Source organism: Leptonychotes weddellii, chromosome 10 (genome assembly GCF_054177405.1).
Source record: "Leptonychotes weddellii isolate Sample4059 chromosome 10, ASM5417740v2, whole genome shotgun sequence".
NCBI lineage: Eukaryota > Metazoa > Chordata > Mammalia > Carnivora > Phocidae > Leptonychotes > Leptonychotes weddellii.
This window is the reverse complement of record NC_138378.1, coordinates 12316105-12339349: the sequence shown is the minus strand read 5'-3', so window position 1 is coordinate 12339349 and position 23245 is coordinate 12316105. Positions and strand designations below refer to the sequence as shown.

The following is a 23245-nucleotide window of genomic DNA, read 5'->3' as shown; positions in this document are numbered from 1 at the left end:
TATTTATTTGACACAGAGAGAGAGAGCACAAGCAGGGGCAGCAGGAGAGGGAGAAGCAGGCTCCCCGCTGAGCAGGGAGCCCAGTGCGGGGCTTGATCCCAGGACCCCAGGATCATGACCTGAGCCGAAGGCAGACCTTTAACCAACTGAGCCGCCCAGGCATCCCTTTAGGGGCTTTTCAAAAGTCACCTCATTAACATAAACTCACTGTGGTCCAAAAGGGCTTGTTCTGAATAACGAGACACCTAGTTCACTGTTAGCGCTCTCATCACTTAGGAAATTCCAGGGTTTTAGGAACTCTGTGCCAGGAAAGGGGACAAAAACCAAATATATATTTCCTATCACACACTCCCAAGTACCACTACCCCCCCCCCAGCCAATTATTATGACCACCAAAACCGCCAGACTACCCTCTAGGAGGATGGGCCACCTCTGCTGAGAACCACTGCCTTAAAACCTAGTACAGGAGATGATGTGCCCAGAAGAGCAGCATTTTGTAATTTCATCCTTGCCTGATGTGGAAGGCAGACCAGTGGCCCCTGAGAGATGTCCACGTCCAGTCCCCAGGACCTGTGACTCTTACATGCTATGGCAGATGTGATTAAGTGGCCCCATTATAATCACGAGGGTACTCACAAGAGGGAGGCAGGAGATCAGAGGGCGCAGTAAGAGATGGGAGGACAGAAGGAAGGAGTTGAAGTGGAGGCACCGGGCATGTAGGTGGCCTCCAGCAGCTGAAAAAGGCGGCCCCGGGGACCTAACACCTCTGCTTATCTTCGTGCCTACCTTCCAGGTACAGTGAGTGGAACAGATTGCCATTTATGTCGTGATAACAAGCTTGTTTCTCAACTACATGCGTTTAAGTTAAAAAGCAGGGACAGGTAGCTGAATTAAAGGAAAATGTTAAGTTAGCCCAGTTGCCCTGCGGTGGGACAGAACTTACAAAGGTGTAATGAGTATGGCCATGGTTTGGAAAATACCAGGTTAAACTACTGCACGGGAATTTCCAAGCAGGGAAAGTTTTCTAATGGAAGATTCTGGACCCTGCCACTTTTTGCTAATAATACCTAACACCAGGAGCAGGTCATCACACATGCATTATCCTCCAGGATTCCTGGGAGGGATCCACTGATTGTATTAGATGAGGAAACTGAGGCCCAGGAAGTATGAACATCTCATGCAAGGTCAGGTCCTTGGGGAATGGCAGCCCCCAGGATTTGAACTCGGGTCCCACTAACTCCATGATTGATGCTCTCAGTGATTTTTGCTTCATGGAGCTGCTTGCCTGTGGCCACTTGCATGCACACCCTCGAAGGTGGAAGCAGTTTGTGGTGGTCATTTGCAGGAAGCCAGTTGCCTCATTAGACAGTGCTTGTGTGAAAGAGAGATTAGTGCTCTCAGACCAGATAATATCCCAGATCTTGGTTTATATCACCTTGGGGAAAGGCTGTTAAGAGGTGCCATCAGAAGACAAGACATTCAGTCTTTCTAAAGTGCCGCCTGGCAAAACTTGGTCGTTGTTAAGATGTGTAGAAGCACTTGAGCTTGCCCACTGGACATTGGCAATGTTGGAAACACCCGGTTTTGCACAGACACGGGGAGATGGCAAAGCGGAGTCAAGAATTTTAGGTTATAAGTGACAAAAACTCAACACACATTAGTTTAAGCCAAAAAGGAAAATGTATCTGCTCTTAATGACCAATGTGTCCAGAAGGAGACTTCAGGAACAGTGGGATCCAGTCCCCAAATTATTGTGTATGAAGCCGTGAGGGAGGCTCCACCCGTGTGGTGACAGAGGCAACTGCCAGCATCCTCCGGCGGAGGTTCTACCAGCTTAGCCACGCCGGGGGTAAGAAGCTGCTGCTTTCCCACCGGTTACAGCTAATGTCCTAGCGCCGACTCTCAGGGGCTCCCACTGGCCACATGACCATCCGGGAACCAGTCACTATGGTTCTGGCCAGGCCTGGGTTATGAAATCATCCTGGGAGGCCAATAATGGCTATTATTTGTACTAAAAATTAATAACTGCTTATTTACAGACTTGAAAGTTCGTTCCCAGAGAGATTAGGTGGCTCCACAATATCACGCCGCTGCCCCTTTTTCTCACCAGTTGGTGTTTTTTCAAAGTGTCTAATAAAGACCCCGTGTCAGGGGCCCTCAAGACCACCCTCAGGCTTGATGAGCTGCTAGAAGGACCCACAGGACTCAGAAGAGCTATTATGTTCACAGTGTTTATTACAGTGAAAGGCCACAGGTTAAAATCAGCAAAGGGAAAAGGCACATGGAATAAGATCCGGGAGAAAGTAGGCACCAGCTTCCAGAATCCTCTCCCGGTGGAGCACAGATGTTCCTCTAAATTCTGCTGGGACTGATGTGACAACGCATGTCGGGTGTGACCAACCAGTGGAGCTCACCTGAGCCCCGGGGTCCAGGATCTTATTGGGCTCCATGCTATAGGCACACAGCACCTCAGCTACTCAGACTCCAGCCCCCAGAACAAAAACAGGCACTCTCCAGAATCCCACTGTTAGCAGAAACCATCTGATCAACTGGCGTTGCGCGGCCCAAGGCTCATCTACCAGGAGCCAAGGACCAGTCTGGAAGACTGACCTGCTTAGGAATGCACAGGGTTCGAGCAACCCAGGCCTGCCCAGTTAACCCTTTCCGGACAGCCTCCAAATCTTCACAGCAGGGACCCCACAGGAAACCAGCTGAATGGCTCAGCTTATGTGGAGACCACCAGATACTGGGCCCGGTCCATCTGGATAGTCCAGGGGAGACATCACACTTCTTTCCAGTCACGCAGCTGAGTCATGGAAGGCAGACATTGCCTCAGAGCAGAGACGCTATAACAGGCATTATGACATAACCAGAGGATTGTGGAATCTGGTGTCAGATCAGACCTGAGTTCTAGTCCCAAAGCTGCCTCAGGAAGAAACACATTTTATACCATGACCCATCTCTCCCCCCACAACCCTCCCTCTGTCTCAAATACACACAAACTTAACACACCCCAACTGAAATAGAAGTTCACCATTACTGTATGTGACATACTCTGGTATTTGCCATCTATTCTAGGGATTGGCAAACTTTTTCTATAAAGGGATAATAAGGGGCGCCTGGATGGCTCAGTCGCTTGAGCGTCTGCCTTTGGCTCAGGTAGTGATCCCAGAGCCCTGGGATTGAGCCCCACATTGGGTTCCCTGCTCAGTGGAGAGCCTGCTTCTCCCTCTGCCCCTCTCCGCCCCTGCCCCCCGCTCATGCTCTCACCGTCTATCTCAAATAAATAAATAAATAAATAAATAAATCTTTTTTTAAAAAATAAAGGGATAATAAATACTTTAGACTTAGGCTAGGCTCTGTAGTGACTACCAGCTCTGCCATTGTAGTGCAAAAGCAGCCATGAACATTAAGAACAAATGGGCCTCGCTGTGTTCCAATAAAACTTTATTTACAAAAACAGACAGCAGGCCACAGATTCTCTTGTATTTCTTCCATTTTTTTTTTTCTTTTGTAATGCTGGCCATTAAAGTAAACTTTCACTTACGCGATTATAACCAGCACTTTGAAAAAGCCATCTGATCTTTACAACAACCTGTGTGGTAAGTAACCCCATTTTACAGATGACAAACTGAGGCATGCAGAAGTTAAGCCAACTTGTACAAGGTCATCTAGCTGGTAAGAGGTGGAACTGGCCTTGGTCATAAGCAGTCTGGCTGAGAGCCCATTCTCTTAACCTCTACTCCAAAGCACTCAAAAATTAGATATTAGTATTATTACTCAACCAGCTGTGAAAGAACCCAAAGGCCCCCAGTCACCTAAGGTTTCAGGATAAGATTAGGACGTGCCTTCCTTTTGTTCAAAGGGTTGTTGTGATGTTGAATAAATAGTGTGTGGATCTCACTTCTTTGAACGAAACATGCATTGAAACCATCTACAACCAAAGCGCTACATGCTTAAAAACAGAAAACAGGGTAAGCTCAGAGAGGGGATTTCTATAGTGGACAGGTAGAGTTACTCATTTAAACAACTGGTAAAAACTTGGACTCCTTTTGAAATGAAAATGTTGCCTCCTAATCAATAGGGGTTGGGAAGTAGACCTCCAAGAATATGGCTTAAAATGGGGAGCTTGTAAATTTGGGCACAATGGAGACTTGGTATTAAACAGCCCGTCGTCTTAATTAACCCGAGTAACGTTTTGTGGTCAGAATTGGAAACCTCCAAGAATCCGTATGCCGTTTTCTTCATTCGAGTTTGTGTGACATCAGATTAACTTCCTATGAGGAAAGACTTTTGTTTTCATGCTCTTACCCTATCCCGTCGATCTAGGAGATACAACCGTGCGGCACAAGACAACTGAATTACTGATCCACAGGGCAGATCTTAGAGCAGCCCATGTGGAGAAAGTCCCCACCATCCACCTCTTGTTAGAGAACTTCACCAAGAATGCATAATAACTAGATTGCAGAGCTGCGTCCAGGCCCACAGCATCCGCCCCGAGGCAGGGTGCCAAAGCTCGGAGCCTCCGCATCCACCTCCTGAATGAACGCGCGCACAGCCCAGCCGGCCACGCCAATATGGGGGGGGATCATTAGAACACGTTGAAAAAATCTGCAGTGCCTTTGATTTGTCCCCTCTCTGGGAGAGAACCACCCCCAAACTCTCAAGTCAAACAAAGATGACCTTCCATCCACCCAACCCTACCCGCCCCCAGCACGGTCCTTTGGTGGACAAGTTACAAATTGAAGCTTGTTTTGGGGGGGAAAAAAAAAATCCCTTTTCTCAGTTCTCCCTTCTGGTTTAAATTGATCATTTGTTAAAAACAATCTGTGTCTGCTGTTGCTTGTTTAGGAAATGAACCTAAACAAGGCTGATGTTTTTTTAATCCAAAGAGGATGTTGTGATTAAGAGGTGGTTTTCGTAAGGTACCACCTGGTTTGGGATGTTCCTGCTGGGTTTACAGACGCAGGTTCTTTGCGTAAGGGTTTGAGGACGTGGCCTGGGAGCTTTAGACAATGACAGCACTTGTGGGGTGCCTGTTACATAAACCTCACCGCAATCTCGGGTGGTAGAGGGGTCAGAGTGGGTTTGAATGGGTTAGTGGTCTGTTTTTAGCTGAAGAACATGGCGCGAAGGCTTCCCTGTGTTAGGCTTTATTTGACAGGGAGACGTGCTAGATCAGAAAAGGATCCCCCTCCGAGCTGCCCAGAGTGACTGAAGCCAACAGACCAAGGTGGTGTGTTTGTGGAGTGTATTAGGAGTGGATTCGGCATGCAGCATGAGACAAAACCGGTGGCTTCCCTCTTGCCCTCACTCGGGATGGGTTTCACGTTAATTACTGCTGAGTCTCCACCCCTTTGTGTGTGTGTGTGTTTTCATTCTTAGTTCCTCAGTCTTTGCAATCCTGGAAAAACATTTTCTACTTGGATAAAGTGGTCTGGCTCAGGGTCACACTCTGTTACTTAACTCCTGGGACAGTTGGGTTATTCTAGACTTTTCCACCTCTTACAGCTAGTTTTTATCAAATTCCTTGAAAAGAGGTCCCACTTGTGGAGTTCAGAACAATCTCCACCCAGCATGCAGGCAGATTTTAGGAAAACCTGAAACAATGAGAATTCTCAAGGAGTAGATGGGTATTCTAAAGGTTCTCCTCAGAAGCATCTGGGCGTCTTTCAATTTTTGTTTGAATTTTTTTAAAAGATTTTGTTTTTAAGTAATCTCTACACCCAGCATGGGGCGCCAACATACAACCCGGAGATCAAGAGTCTCACACTCCACCAACTGAGCCAGACAGGCGCCTCAAAATTTTGTTTTAATTTTTAATTATATGGTAAGTATTGAATCCCTTCTCTTTCAAAACATTTTAGAATATTCTAGCTTGGGGGCGCCTGGGTGGCTCAGATGGTTAAGCATCTGCCTTCGGCTCAGGTCATGATCCCAGGGGCTGGGATCGAGCCCCACATTGGGCTCCTTGCTCAGTGCAGAGCCTGCTTCTCCCTGTCCCTCTCCCATTCCCTCCCCTGTGTTCTCTGGCTCTATCTCTCTGTCAAATAAATAAAATCTTTAAAAAAAAAAAAAATTCTAGCTTGTGCTAAAGTTCACTTTCATCTTTACCTCTAATTCCTGTCCCCACCTCTCTGCCTTCCAGAAGTAATTACTGTTTTTACTCTAGGTATATCCTTTCAGAAATTTATAAATATATAAGTGTCTATGGAAAATATGTAGTAACATGGTATGTGTTTTTAGTAAATGCCAATAACATGCAGTATATAACTTTCAGAAAACAATTTCACTCGATACTATTTTTTTTGACATGTCCATACTAATACATGGAGAGATGTACTTCATTTCTTTCAACTGAATTTAGTTTTCCACCAAACGAATATACTGCATTTTATTTCTCTAGTAACCTTTGGCTGGACAGCTAAACTATTTAGTCTTTGGTATTTACAAACAGTTCTGTAATGAACATCTTTTTACATGGCCCTTGTTCATCTGCATGGGTTTTTCTCTAGAATAGATAATGGGAAGTGGAATTACTCAGTATGTTCCCTTTTATTTTTAATTTAGCTTTCTTTTAATCCAGGAAATACATGCATATACTTTAAAACTCATAGTTCTACAAAAGAAAGTATTAAGAGAAACAGCAGTCCCCAGTGGACCCCACACAAACCCTTTCTTTCTGCCCACAGGCAACAACTTTCAACTCTTGCTGATTCTTTTGGTACTTACCTCCAAATTTCTAAGTAACCTGATTATGTTATTATTTCTTGATTTTTTTTTCCATTTTAGGCATGCTCCCTGGCTTCCCAAACTAGAAGATGAGAATGTAGCTCTCTTCCCTTGCCTGGCCCCCATCACACACATGCAGACTTCCTCCCCACATCCTGCCAGTATCGATAAGATGTAATTTCAACTGTATCAGTATTGAGTATTTGTCTTCTTCTAGCTACACAAAATACTTTTCACAGACAGACCATTCTATATACAATAAGTGCTTTTCCTGTTTTATGCACTGGCCTGGGAGTTGACATTTTTCTACATAAATCCTTTCAGCAGATGAGTGTGGACGGCAGCTTCTTGCTCTTGTCTAGCACACAGAGGGCTGCTCATCTGTCGTTAGGTGCACGGCCTCGCCAAGAAGTAACGTGCAATCATGCAGGGGTGAAGTGGTTTGGGGGTGAGTAATGTGTGGAAACACCCCCCAAAACCCTTTCCCAGGTCACACACCGATTCCCAGCCTGGCCCTGAAACGCTTTCTTTCCTCATTTTTTCTTCATTTTTCACTGAGTACTCTACCCTGCCGCCTTCCAGCCAGGACCTGGAGTGCTAAGCTTTGGCTTTTGGGGTCCTAATGAGGTGTTTCACCTAATGGCTGTGTTCCTGGGCTTGATTCTTCACAGTCGTGTGTGTGAAGCTGAGATCACCAGCTACATTTTTTTTTCCTTTTTTTTTTTTCAGGGTCAGAAAGGGTTTATGTCATTAATTATTTGTTTTTATATTAGAAGTAAGACAGCCTGTCCGTGAAAAATTCAAGCAGGTCCCCTTCACGCCTCCTGCCACTCCAGCCCCTCCAAGGCCTCCACACAAGCAATGCTGCTCTGGGGCCACACGACCTGGGTTCAAATCCCAGCACGCACCAGCTGCAGGGCCTTGAGCAAGTTACCTAACCATTTTCAGTCTCAGTTTTCTCATCTGTAAAATGGGAAAATAATCACGTTCAACTCATAAGTCTTTGTGGGAATTAAATGAATTAAGTTAATTTGTACAGTGGCACAGAGAAAGCATTTAATGGATATTAACCTGGAATATTACTAAGTGTTGTATATCCTTTTAGACCAGTGGTTCTTAACCTTGACTGCACATTGAAACTGGGTGGGTGGAGAGAGTTCAAAATTCCTGATGCCTGGATCCTATCCTCAGAAATTCTGATTTTATCGGCCTGGGGGAGGGTCTGAGCATCAAGATTTTTAACATGCCCCCAATCATTATAGTGTGCAGCCAGAATTGAGAACCATTGTGCCAAGTATTTTTCATGTGTATTAGTTAGGTTAGGTGAGGTTATGCTGCAGTAACAAACATCCCCCAAATGTCATCTACTTCTCTTTTATGGTACATGCCCCTTCTGGTCTGTCGCAGCTCTGACCCACATTATCTTTTCTGTGGAACATTTAGTCTCGTGAAGTGGGAAGAGAGAGCATGACCAGCCACTTGCTCTTAAAGCTCCAGACCAGAAATGAAACATAACTTCTGCTCACATATCATTACCCAATGCAAGTCACATGGTCACATCTGAGTTCAACAGGGAGGGTATATATCAGGGATTGGCAGACTCCTCCTGCTAAGGGCCAGAGAGTAAATATTTTAGGCTTTGCAGGACACAGGGTCTCTGTGGCTCATGCTGACCTCTGCCTTCAAAGTGCAAAAGCAACCATAGACAATACACTGTTTAAAAATGTAAAAAGTCGGGGTGCCTGGGTGGCTCAGTCAGTTGAGTGTCTGACTCTTGATTTTGCCTCAGGTCATGACCTCAGGGGTCATGGGATCAAGTCCCACGTTGAGCTCCATGCTGGGTGTGGAGCCCGCTAAAGATTTTCTCTCCCGGGCGCCTGGGTGGCTCAGTCGTTAGGCGTCTGCCTTCGGCTCAGGTCGTGGTCCCGGGGTCTTGGGATCGAGCCCCGCATCGGGCTCCCTGCTCGGCGGGGAGCCTGCTTCTCCCTCTCCCGCTCCCCCTGCTTGTGTTCCCTCTCTCGCTGTGTCTCTCTCTGCCAAGTAAATGGATGAAATCTTAAAAAAAAAAAAAAAAAAAGACTCTCTCTCCCTCTTCCCCTTCCCCCACTTGCACACACGCACGTGGGCTCTCTCTCTCTCTTAAAAGAAAAAGTGCATAAAGTCGTTCCCAGCTCATGAGCCCTACACAAACAGGCAGCAGGCCAGATTGGGCCCATGGCTCTAGTTGCCAACCCCCGGTGCAGATCGTCCTCCTACAGGTTGTCTACCACGGCACGTGTATAGGAGAGAGGGAGAGAAAAGGGACCCTTTGACTGCCCAGTTGGGTTTCACACCTCCCACTGTGGTGCATCTTGCTTTTGCTACTTCATATCTTGGTGCTAGTTTCATGTCAGTAACTCTCACATGACTTTACTTTTTTAATGGTGGCCTAGTTTTCCGGGGTACGGAGGGACCCTAATGGGGTTTTGTTTGTGTGCTTGCTTTTATAATTAAAACTCTTGTGAGAAAACAGTGATGTTGCATGTACCGGGAGGAGGATGACAGCATCCACAGAGAGACTGTGGTGAAGAGAGAACCAACGTGTCCGCTCTCCCGGTGGGTTTTACCCAGTCTACGCCACTTCCCTGTAGTATTCCAGGCCTCCCTGGAAGCGGAAAGGCTGGGAGGGGCCCTCCTTTCTTGCTGCCATTCCCGGATCTGGCAACGCTGAGCACAGTTACAGGGGCATATGGGGGAGATTGCAGTACTAAAGAGGGCAAGTAGAAACTAGCGGCACCTAGGAGTGAAATCTCGGAAGCCATCCAGCATCATCACCCTGACCCCACGCAGAGACACAGCCTGGACCGCGTGGGAGTCCATCAGGAATGTCCGTGACTGCCTTTCGGGGGGTAGGGGTATGGGAGAGAGAGGCCCTGCTGGCAGGTGACTCTGTCCCTTCTTTCTACCAGGACACCACGACGTCGGTGCGCATCGGCCTGATGATGGAAGAAATGATCTTCAACCTTGCAGATACGCATCTGTTCTTCAACGACCTGGAGGTTTGGCATTGCCCGCCCGTTCCGTGTCGTAGTCCCCATGCTTAATGACCTGCGTTGGGTTCGAGGGAAGAGCCCTTGTCCAAATCCAGGGGGCAGCCTCCCGAGGCCAGCGAGGCCGGCCCCTGCATGGATGGTGGGGCTTTAGGGGCTAAAGTCAGAAGACCCCTCTCCGCTCTGAGCTGCCTTTTCTCTTTTCTGTTTTTCCTTTTTGCTTTGGAGGCTAGAAATTTTTGCTGACAACCCCCAAGAAGGCACAAAACCATAGCCAGTGACAGTTTATTGAAAACACACTTGGCCCACTGATCTCCCCAGCTTCCCCATGCGACCAACGGGCTTCTCTCTGCTCTGGCAGTTTCCCTAATCCAATAAAGGCTGTGTCGTCTCTTCCTCCTGAAATTTACTATTTAATAAGTTTATTAAGGCAAATTAGTACAGATCCTCCTGGGTCAGTAATAATTAGCAGTGGGCCAGGATGGAAGCTTTTAAAAACAATTTACAGGGGCGCCTGGGTGGCTCAGTCGTTAAGCGTCTGCCTTCGGCTCGGGTCATGATCCCAGGGTCCTGGGATCGAGCCCCGCATCGGGCTCCCTGCTCGGCGGGAAGCCTGCTTCTCCCTCTCCCACTCCCCCTGCTTGTGTTCCTGCTCTCTCTATCTCTATCTGTCAAATAAATAAATAAAAAATCTTTAAAAACAAAAAAAATAAAATAAAATAAAAACAATTTACATTCCCCTGAAAACATGTTTTACAAAGACAGAGAGCAAGCCGAGGGACTGGGGCTTATTTACTATCTGCTCCTGTGCGCTGAGGCAAGTGGCAAAAGAGATAGGAAGGGGGGTGGGGGGGAGGACAACGTCAGAAATCAGTTTAACTCCTTTGTTTATACCCAGCCTGTGGCAGAAAGATTTGAGAAGAATTTCAAATGGAAAACATATTTAAAATTGAACTATTAAAGCAAGGCGAAGGAATAGAAAGCTAAATTAACAAATAAGGGTGAGGCACTGTACCAGAAAAATCTAGCTCAGGCCAACTACTGCAGTGAAGTTCAGAGGTAATCTGTCTGAGCCCCCTGGTAGCCAAAGCAAGGACGGAAACACAATGCATGATTTTACCTCTGATGAAAGAGCAAGCAGCATTCCCCAAGGTGAGAAGGGTTTTTTTGGCTGATAAGAGGATTAATGTGGGGATCTAATGGCTTTGTAAATTGTATTTGCATTTTTGGTTTACCAGATTGAAAAATGAAGGTAATCTAAAATTATACTGTGTATGAAAGAACAGTCCTGATTATCTTAGCAGGAATATTTTTTCCTGGAATCAGCAATCCCTGGGACTAGCCTGTGAAGTAGAAATACAAAGGCTCTGAATTCTGATCTGGCCTGGTTGCCCCAGAGCATGACTAGTGTGTATCATCAGGAAGGGATACAGGTTTTCCCTTCTGGTCTGCAGTCCTAAAATTCCAGAGGAGGAAATCCTTGCTGAAATGATCAGTCTTGTGTTCTGTCCAGCCTAGGCAAGCCATTTGGGCCTCAGCCTTCCTATCTGTGAAGTGGAATTGATGTTCTCTGCCCAACATCTTAAATTCAATTAACATACAGTGTATTATTAGTTTCAGGGGTAGAGTTCAGTGATTCATCAGTCTTACACCCAGTGCTCATTCCATCACATGCCCTCCTTAATGTCCATCACCCAGTTACCCCATCCCCCCATCCCCCCTCCCTTCCAGCAACGCTCAGTTTGTTTCCTATGATTGAGTCTCTTACGGTTTGTCTTTCTCTGTGATGTCATCTTGTTTTATTTTTCCCTCCCTTCCCCTATGATCCTCTGTCTTGTTTCTCAAATTCCACATATGAGTGAGAGCATATGATAATTGTCGTTCTCTGGTTGACTTATTTCGCTCAGCATAATACCCTCCAGTTCCATCCATGTTGTTGCAAATGGCAAGATTTCTTTTTTTTTGATGGCTGAGTAGTATTCCATCGTATATATATATACCACATCTTCTTTATCCATTCATCTTTGATGGACATCTCGGCTCCTTCCACAGTTTGGCTATTGTAGACATTGCTGCTATAAACATTGGGGTGCATGTGCCCCTTCAGATCACTACATTTGTATCTTTGGGGTAAATACCCAGTAGTGCAATTGCTGGGTCGTAGGGTAGCTCTATTTTCAACTTTTTGAGGAATCAAAGAGAGGATCTATGTAGAAACTCGTTGATTACAAAGGAGAACATTGACGTGGTGGGTTCTGTGAGCATCAAGCCCAGGACTGTCCCTTCAGCCAAATGCAACGTGCAGGCCCACTTTACAGTGACCTCTTGTGTCTTGGGGAAAAAGAGGGAGAAGGGAGGGAGGGAGGGAGAGAACTAATGAACAAAACAAACATGGCAATTGAATTCAGCAAGTATTTATGGAGCCTAATGTAATAAAGAGTCGGCTGATTGCAAATGACAAAGCCTGACTGACTTTAGCAAATGAAAGGAAATTATTGGCTCTTGTGGTTGAAAAGTCCAGGGTAGGTTTAGTGTCTCACGATCTCCTCCTTAAAATGTTGGCTCCATGAGGGCAGGAACCCCAGCTGTGTCACCCTCAATCCCCAGGGCCTCAGCAGTAAACAGCCAAACAAATCCATAAATGAAAAAGTTCATTTAATGAAAAGGTCGTGAAGAAAATAAAACAATGAGATGTGCTAGTGAGTGATGGGAGAGAGGGGGTAGGCTTGGAGGGGGGCGGTCAGCATTCTCGAAGGAGTCAGGGAAGACCTCTTGAGGAGGTGACGCTTGAACCAAGGCTTGAATGATGACAGCAGCCAGCCAGGTGGAGATCTAGGGAGGTGGGACCAGCACATGCAAAGGCCCTGTGGTGGGAAGTGTGTGAAGGCCACAGTGACTGTAGTGAATGAGTGAAAGCACAGGGGCGACTGGGATAAATGAGTCTGGAGAGGGAAGTGTGAGCCAGACACGGGTCAGGGACATCAGAGTTTATACTAAGTGCTGTGGAGAGCCGTGGGGCCACGGAGCATTAAACAGGAAAAGCTGCCTGATCTAGTTTATGTTTTAAAACAACTACTCTGGCTGCTGTGTGGAGAACGGACAATAGGAGGTGAAGGGTGGAGGCTGGGAGACCAGCAAAGAGATTATTGCAATTGTCCAAGCAAGAGAAGAAAGCTGGGTTGGATCAAGGTGGTAGGATATAGGCTTCAGGATGGTGGTAAAGCCAGAGGGCTCCTGATGGGTTGGATGGGGGGACAAAGGAGAGAGGTGGGGCGGGGAGGTGGCTTGGCCTGACCAGGGCGACAGTGCCATGCTCCAAGATGGGCAGACAGGGCAGACGTGGGAATGCGTGGGGAAACCCATCCTTCTGTAGAGGGCACATGGGGTTTGAGGTGTCTGCGACACCCGGAAAAGATACCGAATCAACGGGCAGAGGTAAGAGTTTGAAGTCACACAGCGGGCGCTTTATCGACGTGGGTTGAACCTGAGGCTCAGAGCCAGGCATTTCGCTGGACTGATGTGTGTTTCAAGGCAATGTCTTCAGTCTCACCCCTCTGCTGTTCCTCATTGGCCCCGAAGTGGGATTCACTCCTCCTGGCGAAGGATTTAATTCCCAGCTGGAGCTACTCAGGGAAGCCAGTTTGGTTTTATTCCCTAAATGTTTTTCAAAAATGTCCCCCATGCCAGAAGCCCCCAGGGCACCTCAGCAGAACTGAAACCGTGGTGCACAATGGAGAAGTTAAGACTCACCCAAGGAAAAACCGTTAGCTTGCTGGTGCAGGGAGCCCTTGTCCAAATCCAGGGGGCAGCCTCCCGAGGCCAGCGAGGCCAGCCCCTGCATGGATGGTGGGGTCTTAGGGGCTAAAGTCAGAAGACCCCTCTCCACTCTGAGCATGCAGTGCCATCTCTAAGTAAGGGAGCAAGCTCGGGCATGCAGCAGCGATTCAGGGGAAACTTAGCGTCTGCCAGGCCCTCTGCTAGATGCTGTGGATTCAGTGGCAGTTGATACATGGCAGGATCCCTGCCCTCAAAGCACTGACCTTCCGGCTGGGGAAGCAGATCATAAATGACTGAATATATAATGTCAGATAAAGTGCCCCGAAGAGAGACCAGCCGAGTCAGGGAGGAGACGGTCATGAGGCTGTTAACTTCACTTGATACAACCAGGTAAGGCTTGTGCCACACTTGAGCAGACACCTGAACGAGGTGAGGGAGTGGGCCATGTGGGTATCCGGGCAGGGAGTGTGCTGGACAGAAGAGCAGGGCAGAGGCCCTGAGGCATGGTCCACGTTGGCAGGTTCCGGAAACAGGGAGGCTGGCCCAGGAGCAGGGAGGATTGTGGTGGGCAGTGGGAGTGGGAGCTGGGTGCAGATCACATGGGGCTCTGGGCCATCCGAAGGCTTGGAATAATCTCAGGGTGACAGGAAGCCATTGGAGGGTTTTAAGCAGGAGAGCACCGGCTGACTTAGGTTCCGAGGCTCCCTCGGTGAACAGACCAAAGCGGGCAAGGGTGGAAGCGGGTATCTGAGTTCGGTCAAGTCAGGCACCCAGCCTCCCATGTGAAAGCACTCAAGGGGAAGAATCCAGAGACAAGGGTAGGTGCCAAGTTCAGCTTATCTCCGGCTCTCCAGGACACCTGTCCTGAGTTTAGGGCAAGCACCTTCTAATCCGTTCCATCTGCCTTGGAGTCCTGGCTCCACCCATGCCTGGCTGTGTGCCCCGGGCCAAGTGTCTCCCTCTCCTTTAGCCTCAGTTCCCTCATCTGCTCAACAGGTAGAAGAAAAGCCCAGAGCTTCCAGGGTGTAATGATGTTGGGGGAGAGATGAAAGCTGCCCTCACGGAGCCTGGCCCGCCGCACGTGCCCACAACCGGGCCTCTCCACCAGGGGTGCGGCGTGTGCCCTGGGGCTGGGCAGGGGGCTGCAAGGTACCAGGGCAAACTGTTGCATTTAAATCGTTAGACGTTTATTTTACTATGAGCTAGAAAAATACAACTAGCTTGCCCACCTCCTGATTTCACAATGATTCAAAAGCCGTGCACGCAACACAGAGATAAGGCAAGGTCATGACTCCAGCTGCTGGAGCTTGGGCATAAATACTGCCAACGGGCTCCCTGCTCCGGGCCACCTCGCCTTTGTGCAGGAGCTGCTTAGAAGCTGGGGCAGGGGACCCCTCGTCCGAAATGTTGGCTCGGTGGCAGGGCAGGGCGCGGGCTCAATTGAAACTCATGTGCCTATGGCTTAAGACCTGGGAGACCATCCTCAGGGCTCACTGAACTGCGCCCCCCCCCCGAAAGCCCTTTCGTGGGGAGCCTCCCGAGCTGTCACTTCCTAAAGGGCTGTAGGAGTCACGGCCAAAGCTGATGCTGGACCTAGCCCTGCACCTCCATCCCAGCTGAGTGGAGGTTCTGGGGAACACAGCTCTCTTGGCTTTGACTTCCAGGCTCAGGCTGCAGGGGAGGAGATGCCAGTCAACGTGGCCCCAGGGTGCAAATAGCATAGCAGATCCGCGTCAGAGAAAGTACTGGCCTCACTTTTCCCAGTCTTCCCTCTTTCCCCTGCCTCTGCCTTAGCTTGTGTGTTCTCTCTCTCTCCCCCCCACCTCTCTCTCTCTCCCTCCACAGAACCTCGTCCATCTGTTCTTTCCTTTTCTCTCCCTCCCTTCCATTTTCCTTCCTTCCATTCTTTGTTCCTCTGTCCATCCTTTGATCCCTCCCTCCCTCCATCCACCTGTATTTCCAGCCCATCATTACCATCTACTTAGCCTTTTTTCCATCCATCCATCCATCCATCCATCCATCCATCCATTTTTCTTCCCCCCACACACACACACTCATTCCTCCAACTGTCCATTCATCCATCTTCCCATCCATGTATTTTCCATCTCCCTTCTTTCCATGCATTCCCTAGCTTCCTTCCCTCTATCTGGCCTTCTTCCCTTCCTTTCTTCCATCCATCCACCTAGCCTTCCTTCTTTCTTCCTTCCATCCTGTCCCTCCATCTTGTATTCCTCCCATTAACTTCTGCTGCCCATCTTTTATATACCAGGGGTTCTAGTCACAGAAATGAGCCAGGTGTGGCCCCTCTCCCTGAGGAGCCCGCCTCCTGGTAAGGGACACACATGTAACACACCATCATAGGACAGGTGGGCTAGGACTGCTCTGCTGGACATTCCCAAGGTGGCTCAGCAGCAGCCCAAAGGAGGAGGTGATTAAGCAGTCCTTCTGGTTGGGATGACAGGAACAGGGGAAGCATCAAAGAGGAGGAGGTGCTTGGGTATTAAAGAAAGAGTAAGGATTTGCTGGGGGGTTGGAAAAGAAGTACAGGAAAAAGACAGGTGTGAGAAGAGTATTCTCAGGCCAGGGAACAGCAGGTGCAAAGGTAAAGAGGCAAGAAACGGATTGGTATGTTCGGGGAACATACAACACAGCAGAAGTCAATACTCCTGCAGACAGATCCCATTTTTATTAACTTGTTTCACTTTCTTAAATGAAAATACGTATCAGAAGTACCAGCGAGGCACTTCAGCAACTTCGAGATAAACTCTGACTTGCAGAACTTACAGCTCAAGAGTGATTGTTCAGGTCATACTCCATCTGTGAAGAGTACATGAACCCCAGAAATTGAATGTAACATGCATATGTGCACAAGTATACATCTCTCGATAGGGTAGTGGGAGCATCCCATTGCCCTAGGGTTAGGATTTGCCCCGATAGTAAGCCTTAAAACCAAGAGAAGGCCAAAGAAAGTATACTTGGAGCTGAATTAGAACCCAGCTCCTTGGGGCTCCTGGGTGGCTCAGTTGGTTAAGCGACTGCCTTCGGCTCAGGTCATGATCCTGGAGTCCCGGGATCGAGTTCCGCATCGGGCTCCCTGCTCCGCGGGGAGCCTGCTTCTCCCTCTGACCCTCCCCCCTCTCGTGTGCTCTCTGTCTCTCTCATTCTCTCTCTTAAATAAATAAATAAAATCGTTTTTAAAAAATTAAAAAAAAAAAAAGAACTCAGCTCCTTTGTGAAAAGAAGTTTTGGAGTGAATACGAGCCCTCAGAGCTCTCTGCCCAGGGCCAGACAACCCCCAGGTGTAGGCTGTAAGGTGGAGGGGAGCAAGGGTTGCCCCCTGGGCTGGTTCAGTGTGTTGCCAGTGGCAGGAAGAAAGCAGAGTCCTGAGAGTTCCCCGCCCCCACACTCGTCCCTGCTGGGGGACATGAGCACCCGCAGGTGCCGTCCGCATCTGGGAGGCCGTGGCACTTACGCCGAAGCCGGTCTCCACCTGTCCAAAGGCTGGGTGACTGCAGGAACTTCCTGTGGCAGAGAGCGATCTCTTTCCTCGATCCACCCCAGAATGAATGGGGTGCTTGGAAAAGCAAGGTTGGCAGAGAACCATGACATTCAAAGCAGAGAAAACACCCAGCGAATAAGGCGGTGGCGAAAGCACAGCCTTGAAGTCAGACTTTGGTGTGAACCCCATTTTGCCACTCGCTGAATGACCTTAGACACGGTGTGACTTCAACATTCTGGGCCTCCGTTGCCTCTTCTGTAAAATGAGGATGAAAACGTATCTCGTAGGTTGTTGTAAGACAGAGGTGGAGTGTGTACAGCCCTGCTCCTGGGCACGGCTCCTGCACTGGACAGGGATGCCCTGCGCTGGCCCGGCTAAGCGCTCACCAATGACCATGGAGATTGTGCCAGTTGTAACCAGACCCGCAGGGTTGACCGTCGTTTGTCCTCTGCCCCTGGAGACCCGGAGCCGTGAAAGGTCTCCATCAAGCCTTACAAACACCCTGAGAGGTGGGAGTGTGCGAGGAGCAAGTCCAGATCCAGACCTGGGAACAGATCCCCCAGGGGGTGGTTCCTGGACCCCCTGAGACTGCCTGGGCCCACTCAGCTTCAGAGGCCACTGGGCTCTCCCTCGTTGGCAGGTAAAGGAGGAAACCTTGGCAGCTGGTGCAGCCAGCTTCACAGGAAGCATGAAGCATTTCTACTAAGTGTCTACCCAACCGAAATGCCTGGCACAGAGGTGGATGCTATAGATACTTTTTGAAATGACTGAGGGGTACAAAAAGCCAAAGGATGGGCTGCAAACTTCCCCTGTCCAGTGGGCCTTTATCAGCGGCAATATGAGGCAGTGGTTGAGAGCAAAGATTCTGGGACCAGATGGCCTGGGCTCATAATCCAGCTCTGCACCTGCAAGCTGTGTGACCTCAGGTGAGTTACTTAACCTCTCTGTGCCTCTGTCCTCATCTGCAAAACGGGTATAATAATACCTGCTTCATAAGATTACTCTGAGAATTAATTGAATTAATGTGTATAAAGGACCTAGAACATAATAGCACGACATAACCGATGGTTATTAGTATTATTTTATTATAATGATTTTCATTATCATTATGTGCATATAGAATCATCCCCTGCAAAGATGCCAGGAATTTGTGCACAACCCTGTGCAGCCAATCGGGTTTCTTTCCCCCCATTTTACAGATGAAGAAACCAAAGTTTAGAGAGGATGAGGGATATGCCCAAGCTCACAGTAGCTGTAAGTATTAAGCCCAAGATTCAATCCGGAGTTGGCTGGACTCCAAGGCCTGCACTCTTAAAAAATGCAAATCTTCAAAACAAGAATTCATTCTTTCTGTTTTAAGATGCCCATAACTTTGATTAAAAATAGATTTGAAAATCTAGACCTTGTTGAGTGGCTGACATTTTATATATAGGCGGTGTCATTAGGAGCATTTCCAGATTCCAGCAAAAAGGCTCTCAGCTGGGGCAAGAGAAAGATGTGAAACGGAGGTCGCGGTGAGCCCGGGCCAGCACAGGCTGTGGGAGAGAGCGCTGGTACCACTTCTGCTCCAGGAGTAGCGCTGTCGGGGGCTTGCGACCTCCTTGTCCTCATCGGTGTGCTTTAACTAGCCCCCAGGGCAGGGCCATCCGGCCAGGGCGTGTGTTTGCAAGTGGGAGGGAGGCGGCCGGTGGTCCCAGGAAGGGGAAGAGGTACTGGCCTGTAGCAGGCAGGGCCAGGAATGCCAGACAAGCCAGCACTGTGGACCGCCCCGCGCGGGAGGAACCGTCGCACCCAAAAAGCCGGCCGCACCCCCTGGAGAATCGCAGCGCTGAGCCCTTGAGAGCCGTCCGCCGGCTGCTCGGGATTTCCGGATCACGCAGTGGACAGCACAACCCAGGCTTCGGGCGGCCGGCTTTTACTTGAATACCAAAAAGGAAAAAAAAAAAAAAAAAGGTTAAACTTACGGGTTTTTTCCTACTAGTGTCTAGGGGGAGAAATGATTACACATTACGCCAGTGGCTGGTGGCTATTGTACCGGACAGAACAGAACATTGACCTCATTGTAGGAAGTTCTATCAGTGCAAGTCTAGAATCCTAAATTTGTAAGACACAACCTGTATTTCCAGTGATGATGATGATGATGAAAATCATAATCAAAGCTGACATTTATTGAGCGCTTCTGTACCAAGCACTGTTCTGAAGGGTTTGCACGTGTTAACCTGTGTAATCCTCATTGTTGTTACCCCCTTGTCTTAGTCTGCTCGGGCTACCACAACAGAACACCACGGACTGAGTGGTCTAAACCATAGAAATGAATTTTCTCACAGTCCTGGAGGCTACAGGTCCCCGACTGAGGTGCTGGCCGATCTGGTTTCTGCAAGGACTCTCTTCCTGGCTTGTAGAAGGCCACCTCAGTGTGTGTGCAGAGACCGAGAAAGGGGGCTCTCTGATGTCCCTTCCCTGAAGGGCACTAATCCTATTAGATCAGGGCCCCACCCTTACGACCTCATTTAACCTTAACATTTACCTCCTTAGAGGCTGCATCTCCAACTACAGCCACCCTGGGATTCAGGGCTTCACCATATGAATTGCGGGGGGGAACACAGCCATTCAGTCCATAGCACCCATTTTACAAATGAAGAAACTGAGGCACAGAGAGGTTAAGTGAACAGCCCGAAGTCACACAGTTGGCAGTGGCAATATTCAGACCCAGGAGGCCTGGCTCCGGCGTCCACACACTTACCCACTATGCTCTGCTGCTCCCAGGGAGAGCAGTTGCCATCTGGCTTGGGAAAGAAGATTCCCCACAGGAAATCCAGACTCAACACATACTGTAGACGACGGGTTCATAGGGACGGACAGAGCAGAGAGGGTTGGTGTAGCCGGGACGTCGGGAGAAAGACAAGCAAGGTCTGGCAGCAAGAGGAAAAGAAATTCCCCCCACATAAATGTACAAGACAGAAGACAGAAGCTCCTCCGTGACTTAGCACATCATCTTCATATCGTATATACAAAACAAAAGTCACACAAATAACAAGAAACCTAAGGAACCATGACAGCACAGCACCCTCACTCCCCACCCGGAAGGTGAGCAGAGCAATAGAGGATCTGAATGCATTTCTAGAAAGAAGGATGCGGGCCATAGCAGGAGCTGAGCGGAGGGCACAGCTAGGAATAATAAACACCGTCCAGCCCCAGCTGATACGACTGCAAGCTGTCCAGAGGGCCTGCCTGCACTCATTCATTCAGGCCTTATACCGCCGCAGATGGTAAATACTGCGAGATGGGAAAACTGAGGCACCGTGATGTGAACTTGCCTGGCGCTGACATGTACTGAGCTCCTGTGCCGGCCATCACACATGCATTTCCTCACTGAAATCTCACAACAGCCCTGCAAGGGAGGGTTCTTTATCTCTATTTTCCAGATGAGGAACCTGAGGCCCATAGTAAGAGCAGCGTGGAAATTTAATCCCAGCCCAAGCCGACTTCAACACGGTTTTGAGATGAACCGAGGAGGAGAAAAAGGCATAAGATCAGCAGAGTGCAGGGAAGAATAGAGGCCTCTGTAAGAAACGAGATGGACCTAAATAGGGTTTTGGCTGGCAATACCCCTTGCCGGATTCAGGAGTGGCCAGGCAGGCAGGCGGGCCCGAGGGGGAGCGTTTTGACGAGCTGCCAGAGCTTCGGGAAGGATCTCGAGAGCTAGAGGGGCTCCGGAGTGGCTGGAATCTGGGCAAGCCGAGGCTGCTTGCCTGACGCGCAGGCCTGATGACTAGCGTCTGATTTACGGTTCTGCGGGAGCTATTGGGGAGAATAATATTTCACCGTGTCAGCGCGGAACTGCTCTCCCAGGCATCCTGCCCAACCGGCCATTAATGCGGTGCGGCCCAGGCTCCTTTGGTGCTCTTCAGATAAGTTAAACATTTAGACAACACAAGAGAGACAGCCAGGTTTCCCTCCCAGGGAGCAGGCCCCGCTCTGGCTAGTCTAGAGGCCGCAGTAAGCAATCTCACTTAAAAATATACCTGCCTCAAAAGAAAAGGAGTGGCCAGGGAGTCCATCTGGCCTGTAACGAGACTCGTTTTTCTAAAACAAATTTGTCAACACTTTCCCTTCTGCACTCGTGCCTCCAGGCAGCCAAGGACAAAAAGTAATGGGATCAGACCTCAGCAGGGCAGGTTGGGGAAACCCCAGCTGTCGCCAGCTTCATCAGAACGAGTTTTGATAAGTACTTGTCCCTGAGCTTGCTGTTCAGAACTGAACAATCATGGGAATGCTAAGTATCCAAACCTGCGGGATGCAAGCAAAGGACGATCCGGCCTTAAATTACATTCTTATTAGAAAAAACAGGAAAATCGAAAAGACCGCGAAGGAAGATAAGCCTTTGGCAAGTATGAGCAAGAAAAAAAGAAAAAGAGGTAGAGATGATAAACTACATCAAGAATGAAAAGATGGATATTATTATAGATTCAGGGGAAATTCATTTTTTTTAATTATGAGAATACTGTACAATATTATGCCAATGAACTTGAAACCTAGATGAAGTTGACACTTTGCAGGAAGATCTAAATTACCAGAATTAACCCAAGGGGAAATTTAAAAATAAATAAACCAATGACTGTGAGAAATTGAAATGGCAGTTAAGGATGTACTCTCAAAAAGGCACCAGGTTGAGCTGGTGTTAAACAGGAATTCCACCAAACATTTGAAAAAAGGATAAATCCCATTTTGCACAAACTACAAAGCAAAGAAAAAGATGAGATGCTCTCCCCCTACATTTTATGAGACGAGCATCACCCGGAAACTAAATCTGGACCTCGAGCACATGACAAACGGACAAATGGCCGTCATCGGCGAGGACAGGCAGGACACTCGTGCAGTCCCACAGATACTCTCACCCGCGCCCTGTGACTCTTTACCTAAGTTCCGCCTGGGCCCGCTCTGGGCCCTTCAGTTTCGGACCCCTGGTGAAAGAGGGATCTGGACTATAATTGGTACCATTTCTCAGGCCTGCCACATTCTTTAACACACTGTTTCATAAGAAACTGGAAACTTTGTCACCTGAAAGAGCCTCAAAGGGCTGACACTCCAGTAGCATTGGGCACACCCAGCACCCAGATCTTGGGTTCTATGACCATTTTCCAGGAAAAGGAACCAGGGCTCCATGGAGAAGTGGCTGATTCTAGGGCTGGGGGCAAGAAACACACATAATATATGGGAAGCCTCTTACGGTGCCAGAAAGTAAGGAAGTGCTCCAAAAACCCTACAGTGATGGAGGATGTCAAAGGGACACAGGAGCTCCTAGAAAGAGTTCCCAGTGGCCAAAGCTGGAGCACTTTGACTACTAAAGGAACATACTGTTGGATTCTAAGTATTAAAAAAGTGCCCATGAGTCCACAATGATACAGATAATGATTAAACCAATAAGTAAGTGGAGGGGAATAGGAAAATCTCCCATGCAGAAAATTCTGAATCATTTATTTTTTTAAAAGATTTTGTTTATTTCAGAGAGTGTGCACGTGAATGGGGGAGGGGCAGAGGGAGAGAGAGAATCTCAAGCAGACTTCCCACTGAGCGCAGAGCAAGATGCAGGACTCGATCTCAGGACCGAGATCATGACCCGAGCCGAAACCAAGAGTCAGATGCTTAACCGACTGAGCCCCCCAAGGAGCCCCCTGAAACATTTACTTAGATACTCCATCCCAGCTGTGAGCTTTGCATAGTGACTCCCTTTCAAAGAGTACAGTATGGAAAGGAGAGGAGAGTAACCTTCTAGCAGACGAACCTGATGGAGATTACCTGAGCCAGGTGGTCAAGGTCAACGTGAGCAGTGGTGAGTCATGTTGGTAGGATGCACATTTGATACGATGCAGTGGGAATGGCACTTTCCTTCTGCAGCCCTGCTCACCAAAACCCATAACCCCAGTCTAACCATGAGAGAAACAACAACGAATCCCCGTTGAGAGACATTCTGCAAAACACCTGACTGGTACTCCTTGAAAGTGTTAGCAACAGGGCGCCTGGGTGGCTCAGTTGGTTAAGCGACTGCCTTCAGCTCAGGTCATGATCCTGGAGTCCCGGGATCGAGTCCCGCATCGGGCTCCCTGCTCGGCGGGGAGTCTGCTTCTCCCTCTCCCGCTCCCCCGTCTTGTGCTCTTTCTCTCTCTCACTCTCTCTCTCAAATAAATAAATAAAATCTTTAAAAAAA

The 23245-nt window shown here is 48.6% G+C and overlaps 1 protein-coding gene across 1 annotated transcript in view; it reads left to right on the top strand.

The window, feature by feature from the left end:
- Positions 1 to 23245, top strand: part of EYA2 (EYA transcriptional coactivator and phosphatase 2) — a 209175-nt gene that overhangs the window by 172751 nt on the left and 13179 nt on the right. The window contains exon 10 of the mRNA XM_081832260.1: positions 9681 to 9798. Coding sequence (XP_081688386.1) covers positions 9681 to 9798 — 118 coding nt within the window. The remainder of the gene's footprint in view (positions 1 to 9680; positions 9799 to 23245) is intronic.